This window comes from Neovison vison, chromosome 2, assembly GCF_020171115.1.
Source record: "Neovison vison isolate M4711 chromosome 2, ASM_NN_V1, whole genome shotgun sequence".
NCBI lineage: Eukaryota > Metazoa > Chordata > Mammalia > Carnivora > Mustelidae > Neogale > Neogale vison.
This window is the reverse complement of record NC_058092.1, coordinates 36,907,101-36,919,622: the sequence shown is the minus strand read 5'-3', so window position 1 is coordinate 36,919,622 and position 12,522 is coordinate 36,907,101. Positions and strand designations below refer to the sequence as shown.

The following is a 12,522-nucleotide window of genomic DNA, read 5'->3' as shown; positions in this document are numbered from 1 at the left end:
CCCCCAGCATAGGACTCAGGGCACTATTCAGCGCTGATTTCCCTCCAGGTTCCGCTTAAGCTCAGCTCTCTTAGCTCACTGGCTCCTGCTTTTCAGTCTCTCTGCTGATCTCTCTTTTCCCTGATTTCCAAATGCCAGCATGCCCCAAGACTGGATCCTCCACCCTCTGTCTACACTCATTCTGTCAGTGATCACCTCCAGACTCATGGCTTTAAATATTACACAAGCACTGACAACTCATACTTTCTATCTCCAGCCCAAACTGCTCCTCCAGACTTTGGACTCCTTCACCGAACAGCCTGGCCGACAGGCCTACCATTAAGGGGATTAAGTCTATTAAGTTATCTCAAAGGAACACACCCCAAACCAAACTCCCGATCAGCCATCCTCCAAAACCTATCTCAGCCTTCTCCGTCTGTAAATGGCAACTTTGTCCTTCCAGTTGTTCAGGACAAAAGCCTGTAAGTCAACCTTGACTCCTTTCAGTTCCTCATAGCCACATTCACTCCTTTCCACAATCATTAGGTCTTACCTTCAACACGCATCCAGAACGTGACTCCTTTCCCATCACTATCACTGCATTCTACCCATCACCCTCCACCACTTGGAGTACTGGTCTCCCCATAGGGTGACCAGCCATCCCACTTTGCCTGGAACTGAGGAGGTTTCCAGGACATAGGATTTTTGATGCTAAAACCAGGGAAGTCAGGTAAACTAGGACAAATTGGTCACCTTTGGGAGAGCTTCCATCCTTGCCCCTGCCTCCCTCCACGTTCTGTATTTTGCTAGCAGCCAGAATGATCCTTTAAAAAAGTAAATTAAAAAAATAAAAGTAGAGCATGTTACTTCTCTGCTCAAAGCCTACAGTGACTTTCCAACTTACTTAGAATAAAAACCAAAGTCCTTAACCAAGGTCTACATGGCCCAGAGTGCTCTAAAGGCCCCTCCCCATACCTCTTCACGTAAGAACCTCCTTGCTATCCCACAAGCAGGACAAGCATGCTCCTGCATCAAGGCCTATGCGCTTGCTGTGTCCTCAGTCTGGAAGGCCCTTCTCCCAGATAGCCAGACAGATGATTCCCTCATTTCCATCCGCATTCTGCTCAAGCATCCCCTTATCTCCTTTCTTTCTCTCTCTCTTAACCTGCTTTGTTTTCCTGCATAGCTTATATCATCACCTAACCTTACAATTGACCCTGGAACAACAAGCGGATTAGGGACTATGATCCCTGCACAGCTGAAAATCCATGTGCAACTTTTGACTCTCCCAAACTTAACTAATAGCCTACTTTTGACCAGAAACCTTACCAATAACACAAGCTGTTGATTAACACCTATTTTGTATGTGTATTATATAATATACTCTACTCTTTTTTTTTTAATTTATTTTGAGAGAGCCCATGCGCACAAGCGGGGGGGAGGGGCAGAGGGCAAGAGACTCAGACTGCATGCTGAGCATGGGGTAGAGGGTGAACCTGAGATCATGGCCTGAGCCAAAATCAAGAGTTGGAGCTCAACCGACAGAGCCACCCAGTTGCCCCCATATGTCATATTCTTACAATAAAATAAGTATTCTTACAAATGAAGTAAGCTAGAGAAAAGAAAAAATGTTAAGGAAATCACAAGAGAAAACACATTTACAGTGTTGTAAAAAATCCACGTGTAAGTGGACCCCTGCGACTCAAACTGATGCTGTTCAAGAGTTAGCTGTTTCGTTTTTTGTCTTTCATCCTTCTAGAATGTAAGATTCATGAATTAGTAGTAATCAAGGAAATAAATAATCATAACTACTATGTCATAACGACTATGAAGAAAATAAAATGAGGTAATGGGATAAAGAATATAAAGGGAAAGCATGGATCAAGAAAAGTTCCTTTGAGGTGCCAACCTATGAACTGAGCCATCAATGATGAGGCCACCACATGCAGATCCCAGCAGAGGGATCATCAGCCAGTACAAGGGTCCTGAGGCAGGTCTAGGTCAGCACACTCGAAGGACTTACTAATCTCGAGTCCAGCACACTACTACTAGCACAGGCCAGGGCCTAGGGCCAATCTCTGTGAGTGCAGGCTGGACTGGGAAAAGCTGAAGGCACTCTGTTCCTGCCCCGGAGGAGTCCACCATTCATGAGGGGTTTCTACCAGGTAAGACCCAGACAGGAAGGACTTCCGAAAAGGTAAACTGATCATGCCATTGTAGTGGGCTTGCTCCAGGCCTGGCCCTGTCCTGGGAGAAAGTGAGATACAGAGATGTTGATGTCACTGTGTCTGACCCCAGGAACTCCCACTTGGTTCAAAGGGATGAAGAAGATGGTGGTATTGGGTCAACAGAGAGGGAAAAAAAGAGCATTACAAGGATCAAAAACAGCCCAAATCAATACTTGTTAGAGACAGACACAGGTGTCTCTCTGGAGGGGTTTGGCTCAAGTTCAAGGTAGGTGTCAAGAGGCAGAGGGAGACAAGGCTTTGGAGGCAGCTGGCATCTTGCAAAGAGTTCAGTCCTTGGGTAGAACTTGGGCAAGTCTCTCAATGACTCTCAGCCTCAGTTTCTGCATCTGTAAAAAACAGAAAAGGCCTGCCTCACAGGATATGAAGCAGATAGTTTCCTGCACAAAGAAACACCCAGGAAAGAGAAGCTGCTACTGTGATTATAGTTGAGGAAAGGAGCTTGGATGCTGAAGGACAGACAACTACTGCCGGCGAGCGCGAAGAGAATCTGCAAGGCAGCAAATCCGAGCGGCTTTCTGGAGGAGAGGGAGCGCGGAGGCTGCTGGATCCGAGCGGTAGGGCGTGGAGCCGGGCAAACTTGGGGCGGGGGAGGGGAGGAGACAAGCGGTGGCACCCCGAGCTGCCCGCCGAGCGGGTGGCGGAGTTGCGAGCCCTGAGCCCCCGCCTCCCCGCCTCTGGGGGCCCGGAACCTTGAGCGCGCGGAACCTCGGTGCGGGAGCAGGGGCGCGGCGGACCCGCAGCGCGATGGAGCAGGCGCGCTGGCCGCGGGCTGAGGCCAACGCGCCGGGGGAGGAGGAGGCGGGGGCGGCCATGGCTGCCGTGGCGGCGGTAGGTGGTACGGGCCCGGCAGTGTTGCAGGTGGCTGGTCTGTACCGGGGGCTGTGCGCCGTGCGCACCCGCGCCCTAGGCCTGGGGCTCGTGTCCCCCGCGCAGCTGCGCGTGTTCCCGGTGCGCCGCGGCTCGGGCGGCCCCGCGGGGGGCGCCGACGGCAGCGGGGTCGGAGCGGAGCTCGAAGCCAATCCCTTCTACGACCGCTACCGAGACAAGATCCAGCAGCTGCGCAGGTGCGGACCCCGGCCGGCCGGCGGCGGGCGGGGAGGGGCGGCGCGCGACCCGTGTTTCTGGTGGACCCCACGCCTTCAGTGCTTAGAACAGTCTTGCGAAGCAGGCTCGGTTACTGTCCGCACTCTATGGGTGGTGTGTCTGTCTGTGGGCTCAGAGAAGCAGGATGACTTCCTAACATCACACAGCTAGTCCCAGAAACGAGAGTCTCCGCAAAGTCCTGGCTCTTCCCCGAGTTGTCTGTGCTCTAGTTCTCAAAACGCTGAGGTGGAGTCCTGCGTCAGCCTTAATGAGGTAGACGGTTCCTAGAGACCTGCCCTGATTATAGAAATGGGAACATAGAGCCTTCTAGAGAAGGGACTTGACTTGCTCAGGGTCACATATTGAGTCACTGAGGCCTGGCCTAGAGCTCGGGTTCCTAAGCTTCTAGCTACAGCCCTGAATACAAGGAAAGGAGGCTGGGGGAGAGAGCAAGGCATCAAAAACTAATGGAGTCGCAGATCATCCATTGAACCCTCTCATTGAGAGGGAGAAACAGAATCCGCAGCAAAGACCTGCCAGAGGTCACACAGAGCTCCTTGGGATTCATCTGATCTGGAATCCAGGGTTTCTAACACTACCCCTCAGCTTCCAGATGAAAGGACTTGGAGATCAAGAGGCTTGAGGTGGGTGCAAGGGGACCAAAAGAGGGACTTAAGAGTTAAAGTGGAAAGAGGTGAAGAAAATGAAAGGTGAAAATTAGAGTGGCTTTGAAGAGAATCTGGCAGGGTAGGCAAGCAGTTGTCTTAGAAAGGAAACCAAAAACTGCATACTGTAACTTCCTTGAGTTCTGTCTCATCTTTACTTCCATGGCCTGAATGTACTTCTTCATCATCTTCTGGACTCTTGCAGTCATCCTCTAGCTAGTCTTCCCCTCTTCCACCCCAGTCCGTCTCACTGCTGCTGTGGTGACCTTCCTCCCTTTTTGAAAAAACTGACAGAATAAAGGAATGAATATTTTTGCCCTCTTTCCAGCAACATTCAAATATACTCAAGGATTTCTCTTTCTTTTTTTTTTTTTTTTAAGATTTTACTTATTTATTTGACAGAGATCTAGAGATCACAAGTAGGCAGAGGGAGATGGGGAAGCAGGCTCCCCGCTGAGCAAAGAGTCTGATGTGGGGCTCGAGCCCAGGACCCTGAGATCATAACCTGAGCCAAAGGCAGAGGCTCAACCCACTGAGCCACCCAGGTGCCCCAAGGATTTCTCTTCCTTAAAAACCTTTCGTTGACCTACATTCCCCTCCAGCCTTTTCTCATTGATCCCTTTCACAGGCTACATCTTAGGAGAGTTGTCTACTTATACTCTGATACGTCACAGTTCCCACTCATTCCTACTCATGAACCAATGAATGGCTGGTTTTATTCTCCTTCCCCACCAGATCATTCCCATCAATATTTACACATGCTGCTGTCTCAAAGAGTGAGCATCCCAAAGCACCCTCAGTGACTCTAGATAATGTCCATATTCCTTAGTGTTCTACACAGGGTTTTCATACTGTAGCATCTGTCAGTCTCTCTACATTCACTAAAACCTGGGCCCTTGGAGCACCAGCCACAAGTTTGGTGTGAGCCAGTAGCAGGACAAGGCTGTATGCCCTCTTCACCCCTTCAGCCCAGTATCTGGATTTTTGCATCACACTTTGCATTGGTGAATTGGGAATATTTGATCTAGCTGCAGGCCCACTATATCTAGAGTGTGGACAAATTGGAGGGTGTCCAAAGAGCAGGTTTATAGTGAGGAAATAGTATGAAGAAGGGCCAAAAGAACTAAGGAAATTTAACTTACAGAAAACTTTCAGGGCTGTCATAATAGCAATTTTCAAGTACTCAGATAAAAGGGATTAGACATTTTTTCTTGTTCTTGAGTGTGAAAGATATAGATGAATAGATTTAAGCTCAGAACATTTTAATAATAAAAGATGTCCAAGGTGGGAATGCAGAGTCGAGTGCCTAGGCCACCCCTCACTCTCTATCCACTCAACCATGGCAGCCCAGGTTTGACTGTGGATACTTGCAGCACTAACCCTGGTCCTGGCATTTACAGCCCCAGCAGGTGCCACACCCCACAGGACAGGACCCCTGGAGTGACTCTGCACTGAGTTGCTGGCCTGCTGTGGAGGGAAGGAAGGAGATCTGCCCATGTAATGGCATGAAGGGCATAATTTTTAATGTCACTTCTGGAACTCATTTTTATGAAAGAGGGGCCCCATATAATGCCTTGATCAGGAATCACTCCACCAGAAAAGTGATCAGGATGTCCTTGGATCCTGCAGACTGCACCTATGACACTACAGGTCTCATGGCCCAGGAGCTGTAATCCCTGTATGATGTCTTCACCAAAGTGTACAGTGCCAAATATCACATCGTTGGCTACACAGCCTGAAGAATTCTTAACAAGGATGGCAGCCCCAACCTGGACTTCGGGCCGGAAGACCAGCTTCGTTTTGACACAAAGGACCAGTTCTGATGTTTCATTTGCAGGAGCCAGTTCTTTGGAGAGAGAGTCAGGGAGAAACTCAGGTGCTAAATCTTTTCCTACAAAATGCCTCTAAATTACCTGCATCTGAATAAACAGATGTTTAACCTTTGCATGGGCAGAAGAAGATGTCCAGAGCTAGATGTGTTCATGTAAAAGCTTGACACCGGCTAGCTACTGGATTTCTGCCTGAGTAGAATGACCAAGCGAGATGATTTCAGAGTGCCCTTCCCGTCTTGAGGATTTGAATTCCAAGTACCCAGAGTATTAGTACCCGAGGGACCAAGGTTTACATCTTCTAAGAAGTAACCTGCAGGACAAGAATGTTACACAGGCCCCTTGAAGGTTAACAATAATTAAATAACTGGATTTATTTTTCCACTTTCTTGATTTATAGGCAAATCCTTCTGCCTTTGAATGCTTGTGTCCTCTCTCTCTGGAAGTGCAACATGATCCTTTGTTATTTCTAAATTCAAAAAGTCCCAAATGTTTTCACTTTTGGTTTACCTTTGATCAGGTCTGACCCAGCTGCTTTTGAATCCCGACTGGAAAAGCGCATTGAGTTTCGGAAGCAGCCAGTGGGGCACTCCAGGCAAGGTGACTTTATCAAATGTGTAGAACAGAAGGTAAGACCTGCTCCTCTTTGTGGTATTGGCTCCCCAGTGTGCCACACCCCCATTCCCAACCCTATCTTGGGAGTGGGCTCACTGATGGGTCAGCTGGATGAACTGAATGTAGCCTCTCTCTACACAGCTCAGTCTCCAACCATAAATGGTATCCTCCTTTTTCTGGCAAAGTACTGTGGTCATGGTAGAGGTACAGAGGGATGAGAATGACAGTCCATGCTCCTGGCGGATGTGGTAGAATGGTTAAGGCAAAGCACACATGGCAAGGGGGCTCTGGAGCTCCAGAGAGAAAAGTGCGTAATAGCTACTCACCCTAAACAAGAATCAAAGCTGGGGGGAAGCATGTTGAAATCTAATACAGTGCTTTTCAAACAGTGATCTGCAGTAAGAAATCTATTTTACACTGCAGTTCAGTGTATACATGTGTGTGATTGTAACTGAAGCAGAGCTTTTACAAAGCAATGCTTATTTTTACTACATCCAGTGCACTTCTTTTTTCTTTTAAAAAAAACTTTCGCCACAATCCCAGCCAAATCCAGGTTGATTTCACAACCTGTGATTTGAAAAGTACTAACTTAGGGTGGTACATAGAACAGATTGGAGTGGGAAAGGCTGAAACCAGGAAGGATATACAATAATCCAGGTGTGGGCTGTTTGGGCCTGAAATAACATACAGTGGAAAATTGGGATTCTGCATTGTGTTTTAGAATGAAAGATGCTTATTTAATTTGGACAGTAACTTTTTTGCCTTGAGTATTCTAAATTTTAAGAGAATCCACTCAGTCTTTTAATTACTGGTTGAGTTCATGAGAATAAAAGCAAGTCACTGGGTTAATCATTATAAGGTTGGGGAGCAAATTCAACCTCCTATCACAAACATAGTTTATAACCTTATGTGAGCAAACAAGTCTCTATTACAAATATTTTAAGAAACGTAATTTCCTATGGTAAACACTTACAGTGCCAAGGTTACAAATCAGTAGCTCTTGGAATATTACTGTATTATAGATTTGGAATATGACATGGGAAAGCTCTTTGCCCTCTTTTGTAAACAGGCATAGAAATTCACTTTCATGATTATAAGATGCAAATGTAAGTCAAGATTTACCTTAAATTATGGCAACTCTTTGGTAAATAATGACTTACTGTCTTTCTTATTTAGCTAGATAAAGGGGCTTATGACTCCACTCACAAAGCCTTTTCTTTGTTCTGAGTCATTGGCACCCTACCACGTGAGACCCAACATTCCCCCCCAACCTGACACAGGGCTTGATGCCAGGACCACAAGATAATGACCTGAGCCAAAGTCAGATACTTAACGACCTGAGCCATCCTGGCACCTCAAAAACTTTTTTTAAAGATTTATTTATTGGAGAGAGAGTGTGCCTGAGTGTGCAAGAGAGTGTGCATGATTGAGCACAGGTGAGAATGGAGGGAAGGGCAGAGAGAGAGAATCTTTAAGCAGATTCCCTGCTGAGCATGGAGCCCTGATGTAGGACTCATGCATGGCTCGATTTCACAACCCATAGGTCATGACCTGAGCTGAAACCAAGAGTCAGATGCTTAACCCACTGAGACACCCAGAGGTCCCAAGGAAGGAACTTTTAAATAAAATACTTACTTGGTAGATGATATGAAATTTCTACAATGATTGAGTAATATAAATGAAATTTTTATGAGTGAACTTTAGTATATAAATTCTTGAACACAATTAATGCAGTCATCAGAGGCTCTTACCTGTGTGTGAAATCACCATGAATACGTAAGCAGCAAATGCTGACTGGTTTAGGGGTATTGTGTCACTACTTTTCAAAACTCCCAAACTGTGAGCGGTGTTATCAGTGATCCTCATGAGATTTCACAATATGCAATCTTTTAAGTTATATAGTAGTTGTGTTTCTAAAAAACTAGGGTGTTTTTTAACACCCTAGAAAAAGGAAAAGCAAAACAGAGGTTAGAGTCTAGACCCAGGTAATTATAAAAAGGTTTTTCACTTATGAGGACATCTGGCTAGACACTGAAAAGTGCAGAGTAAGGGAAAATTCTTCACTGTATGCAATTCCTTTACAAGATTGCAGCTCCTGGCACTGCTTACCCGCTCACAAATACAAATGTCCTCATCCAGTGAACTATTGTGATAACAGAAGAGTTGTCCACACGGATTTCCAGAGCATCTACATGGAAGTAGAAAAGTACCCATTTAAATGTTTTATTAAGGGACGCTGGGTAGCTAGTTGGTTAAAGCGTCTGAGACACTTTTGGCTCAGGTCTTAATCCCAGAGTCCCAGGATTGAGCCCCAGGTCAGGCTTCCTGCTCAGTGGGGAGTCTGCTTCTCCCTCTCCCTCTGGCACTCCCCCTGCTTATGCATTCTCTAATAAGTAAATAAAATTTTTAAAAAGGATAAATGCTTTATTAAGTGTTCTTAAGGCTTTTGGCACATACCTTCAACTATAATTTTAATTACCATATTTCATTGGTTCTAAAACCCACTTTTTTTTTTTTGCATTTCAACATCTCCAGAACTGTCTTAAAATTGAGGTGATATGAAAGTATTATGCCATTTTTGGTTGGCATCATTTTCTGATACATAAAATAATGGTTTCTCTTAAGTAATGTCTTAATTTAAAATAAAATACAATAAGCTTATACTTGGAGCTTAAATTTGTTATTTCTGAAAGTACAAATGGAAATAAAGAATGGATTGGAGGGACACTGTGGGAAAAGAATATACCGGGCTTGGTGATTAAAAGGTGAAGGCAGCTGTGCAAATGGAGGGTTTCATTTGTTTTGTTTTCACAGTGCAACTGAAGGTGAGTGGTATGAAAAGGAAATCAGTTCTCTTTTTCTGGAAAGTTCATGAGTGAGGAAAAGACTACATTAGGATGCTGCCACTATATAGGGGTATGACCAAAAAGACAATAGTATATCCAACAGATTTTTCTACACCAGACTTTGGCCTAATTTGTTGGTACTGGTTCTGTGGGCATCATTTATTAAAGGTTTGCATTCCTTGAGGCACAGAGTAACAAAAGACAAGATTTTATGCAGACAGTGTTTCTCAGCCTCGGAATCCCAGGTGTAGATTGTACTCCTCCTGAAAGGCATGGACTTGAACTGAGAAATTGAGCGAAAGACTTAGAACAACATATCCCTTTTATCAGCAATCTCATAATAGGATTTCCTGGCCGTGGCCTTTATCAGTGATAGTGGACTAGAGAAATAATCACTAATTTAATAGAGGGATATTAAGAGTGAGTGCTGGAAAGACTAGTCTGGTAAGGATGTCTGCCATCAGAAGTGTGTCACAGATGAGAAACAGCCTTCGAAAATACAATTTTCCATTGCTCACCTCCTTGTGGCTTGCTGTGGAGCAGATCAGAGAGCAGAGCACAGGAAACCCAAGCAGGCCTCATTCTGGGAAGGAATCCCTCATTATCCGTAGTGGCAGGTACAGAATGGACTCTACGTACTGGAAGATGGTAGTTACTAACAAGTCTTTTCTCATCTCTCTATCTCAAAAGCTTAGTCATAGAAAAGCTGTTTCCAAACGATAACTCATAGAACAGTGTTTACAGTTACTATATAGAATGGAGAAAAGTGAGTTTTTAAGTGTCAGATTACTAAATGAGATATTGTGCACCTCACCCAGCATGATGGTCTTTTTCTTATGAGTAAGGTGTATAGATAAATATCCTGTCTCATCATGTATTTCAGACAGATGCCCTAGGGAAACATCCTGTGAGCAGAGGATTCACTAAGGGCAAGGTAGGTTTCTAAAGATCTAAGTATGAAGTCATATGGAATATCTATAACTGCAGATTTGAACATATTTACTGTGGTTCAGTGATTTTGTGATTTTTTTCCAACTGTGGAGATGAAAAATATTTCTGTGACTTTTTATGTCCTTGATATAATCTCTGGCATAGTGTGGGTCCTGGGGGTGCTAGAGGAAATATGAAGGAAATCCTAGGCATATGCTTTCTTTCTATAGGAAGTAGTTTTTAAAAATCAAAGTATGTTTACTCATTTAATTTGCAAATAAGGAGCCACCCCAGTAGAATTGCAGTTAAAGGTGACAACCAGATTTTCTCTTCTTACCAGCTGCAAAATGCTGCAGTGCTCCTCAGTGAGGGTAAAGCATTTGGAAAGTACTTATATATACTCCCCAGCAATAGGACTATGAAAACCTGCCTGGGCTTAGGGGTTCACTTCTCTGAGCATGCAGGTTTTGTTATACACACTCTGTACTTACTGAAGATAGGCTCCACTGTCCCAATCTGTCGCTTCCCACAAGGCTTACAGGTAGCTAAACTGTTTTATTTTTTTAATTGTGGATGTTAATTGCCTTTTGTTTTCTCATTCAGACTCTCAGTTCAATCTTTAACATTGAGATGGTGAAAGACAAAACTACAGAAGAAGTAAGACAGGTAATGAATGAAAATGGGCTTGCATACTTTATGAAAATGTGTGCTCTCTAAGCCAAATCTGAAAGGAGAAAGGAGCATATATTTCTTGACCCCTCTTTCCAGCCAAAATGAAAGGTGGTCATAGAAAGCAAAAGTGATCAATTACGTGAAACAAAATGGCAGAAGAAAACTTAACCTTTCTTGATTTTACTCCTATATGTCTAATCAACTCATATTACGCCCTTCTCTTTCATTACCGTTTGCCCATATCTTTTTTTTTTTTAGGATTTTATTTATTATTTGACAGAGAGAGACACAGTGAGAGAGGGAACATAAGCAGGGGAAGTGGGAGAAGGAGAAGTGGGCTTCCTGTTGAGCAGGGAGCCTGATGCGGAGCTTGATCCCAGGACCCTGGGATCATGACCTGAGCTGAAGGTAGACACTTAATGAGTGAGCCACCAAGGCGCCCCCACCCCCGTTGCCCACATTTTATTTAAAATCGTCAGTACTGTGTTCTTGGCATACTGTACTACCTAATTAGGTTTCCCTGTTCTTATTCTTCCCTGCTTCTCCACCTCTCATAGCCTTGCCAGTTGAATACTCTTAAAGTTCTGCTTTCATTATGAAAAAGCATAGTGTATTCGTTAAGAACACAGACTCTAGGGGGCCTGGGTGGCTCAGTCAGTTGAGCACCTGCTCAACTCCCTCTCCCACCCCCATGTTTGTGTCCTTTCTCTGTGTATGAAATAAATAAATAAATAAATAAATAAATTTAATCTTTAACAACAACAACAAAAAAAACCAAGAAACCAAGACTCAGAGACTCAAGAGCCAAGCCACGAGTTTTAAGTCCTAGCTCTACGTTAATGACTTTGATATGTTCTAACCCTAACCTGTCTGAGCCTTAGTTTCTCTCTGTAAAGTGGAGATAATAATACTAATAGTAGTACTAATAGTACTTATCTCAGGGCACCCAGGCCTTCGGCTCAGGTCATGATCTCAGGGTCCTGGGATCAAGCCCCACATCAGGCACTTCGCTCAGCAGAATAGCTCTCTGCCTGCCTCTCTGCCTACTTGTGATCTCTCTCTCTGTGTCAAATAAATAAATAAAATCTTTAAAAAAAAATAGTACTTATCTCATAATAGTAATAATAGTACTTGTAGAGTTCTTTGGGGAATTAAATGAGTTCATATTTGTAAAGCACATAGAACAGTGCATAGCACAGAATAAGTGCTACATTTGTGTTTTTAAGTAAATGAATAAAAATAAATATTATGTCAGTGACCTGCTTGCAAATGTTCAGTGACTTCCTGTATTCCTTTGCTTGCCATTCAGAGTCCTTTGTTATTATAGGACCTTCTTCAGGGAGCTTTCTGGACACCTTCCTTCAGAGCACTTATGATCTGTCCTACCTGTTTGATTATTCCATACACCTTGATTTGCACTGCTGTTTACATTTTCATATTATGATCCTTTTCTCTCTAATTAGACTATTATAAGCTATTTATTGGCTTTTCTTATAATTCCATGAATTATTTTAGGTATATTGAAAAAATCAAAATAATAAAGCAGTAGACTGTGTGCCAGGTACTATACTTAGTGCTTCATATGCACTATTTCATTAAAGTCTCATAACTATCTTGAAGTGCAGGTGCTATTATTTACAGTTTACAACCAAGG

General features: G+C 44.1%; 1 protein-coding gene across 2 annotated transcripts in view; it reads left to right on the top strand.

Annotated features, from left to right (window-relative positions):
- Positions 1-2,972: 2,972 nt before the first annotated feature.
- ATPAF1 (ATP synthase mitochondrial F1 complex assembly factor 1) overlaps positions 2,973-12,522 on the top strand; it is a 30,834-nt gene continuing 21,284 nt past the window's right edge. For both annotated transcript variants that reach the window (XM_044238166.1, XM_044238165.1), the window contains exons 1-4: positions 2,973-3,292; positions 6,326-6,434; positions 10,150-10,200; positions 10,800-10,862. In XM_044238166.1, coding sequence (XP_044094101.1) covers positions 2,973-3,292; positions 6,326-6,434; positions 10,150-10,200; positions 10,800-10,862 — 543 coding nt within the window. The remainder of the gene's footprint in view (positions 3,293-6,325; positions 6,435-10,149; positions 10,201-10,799; positions 10,863-12,522) is intronic.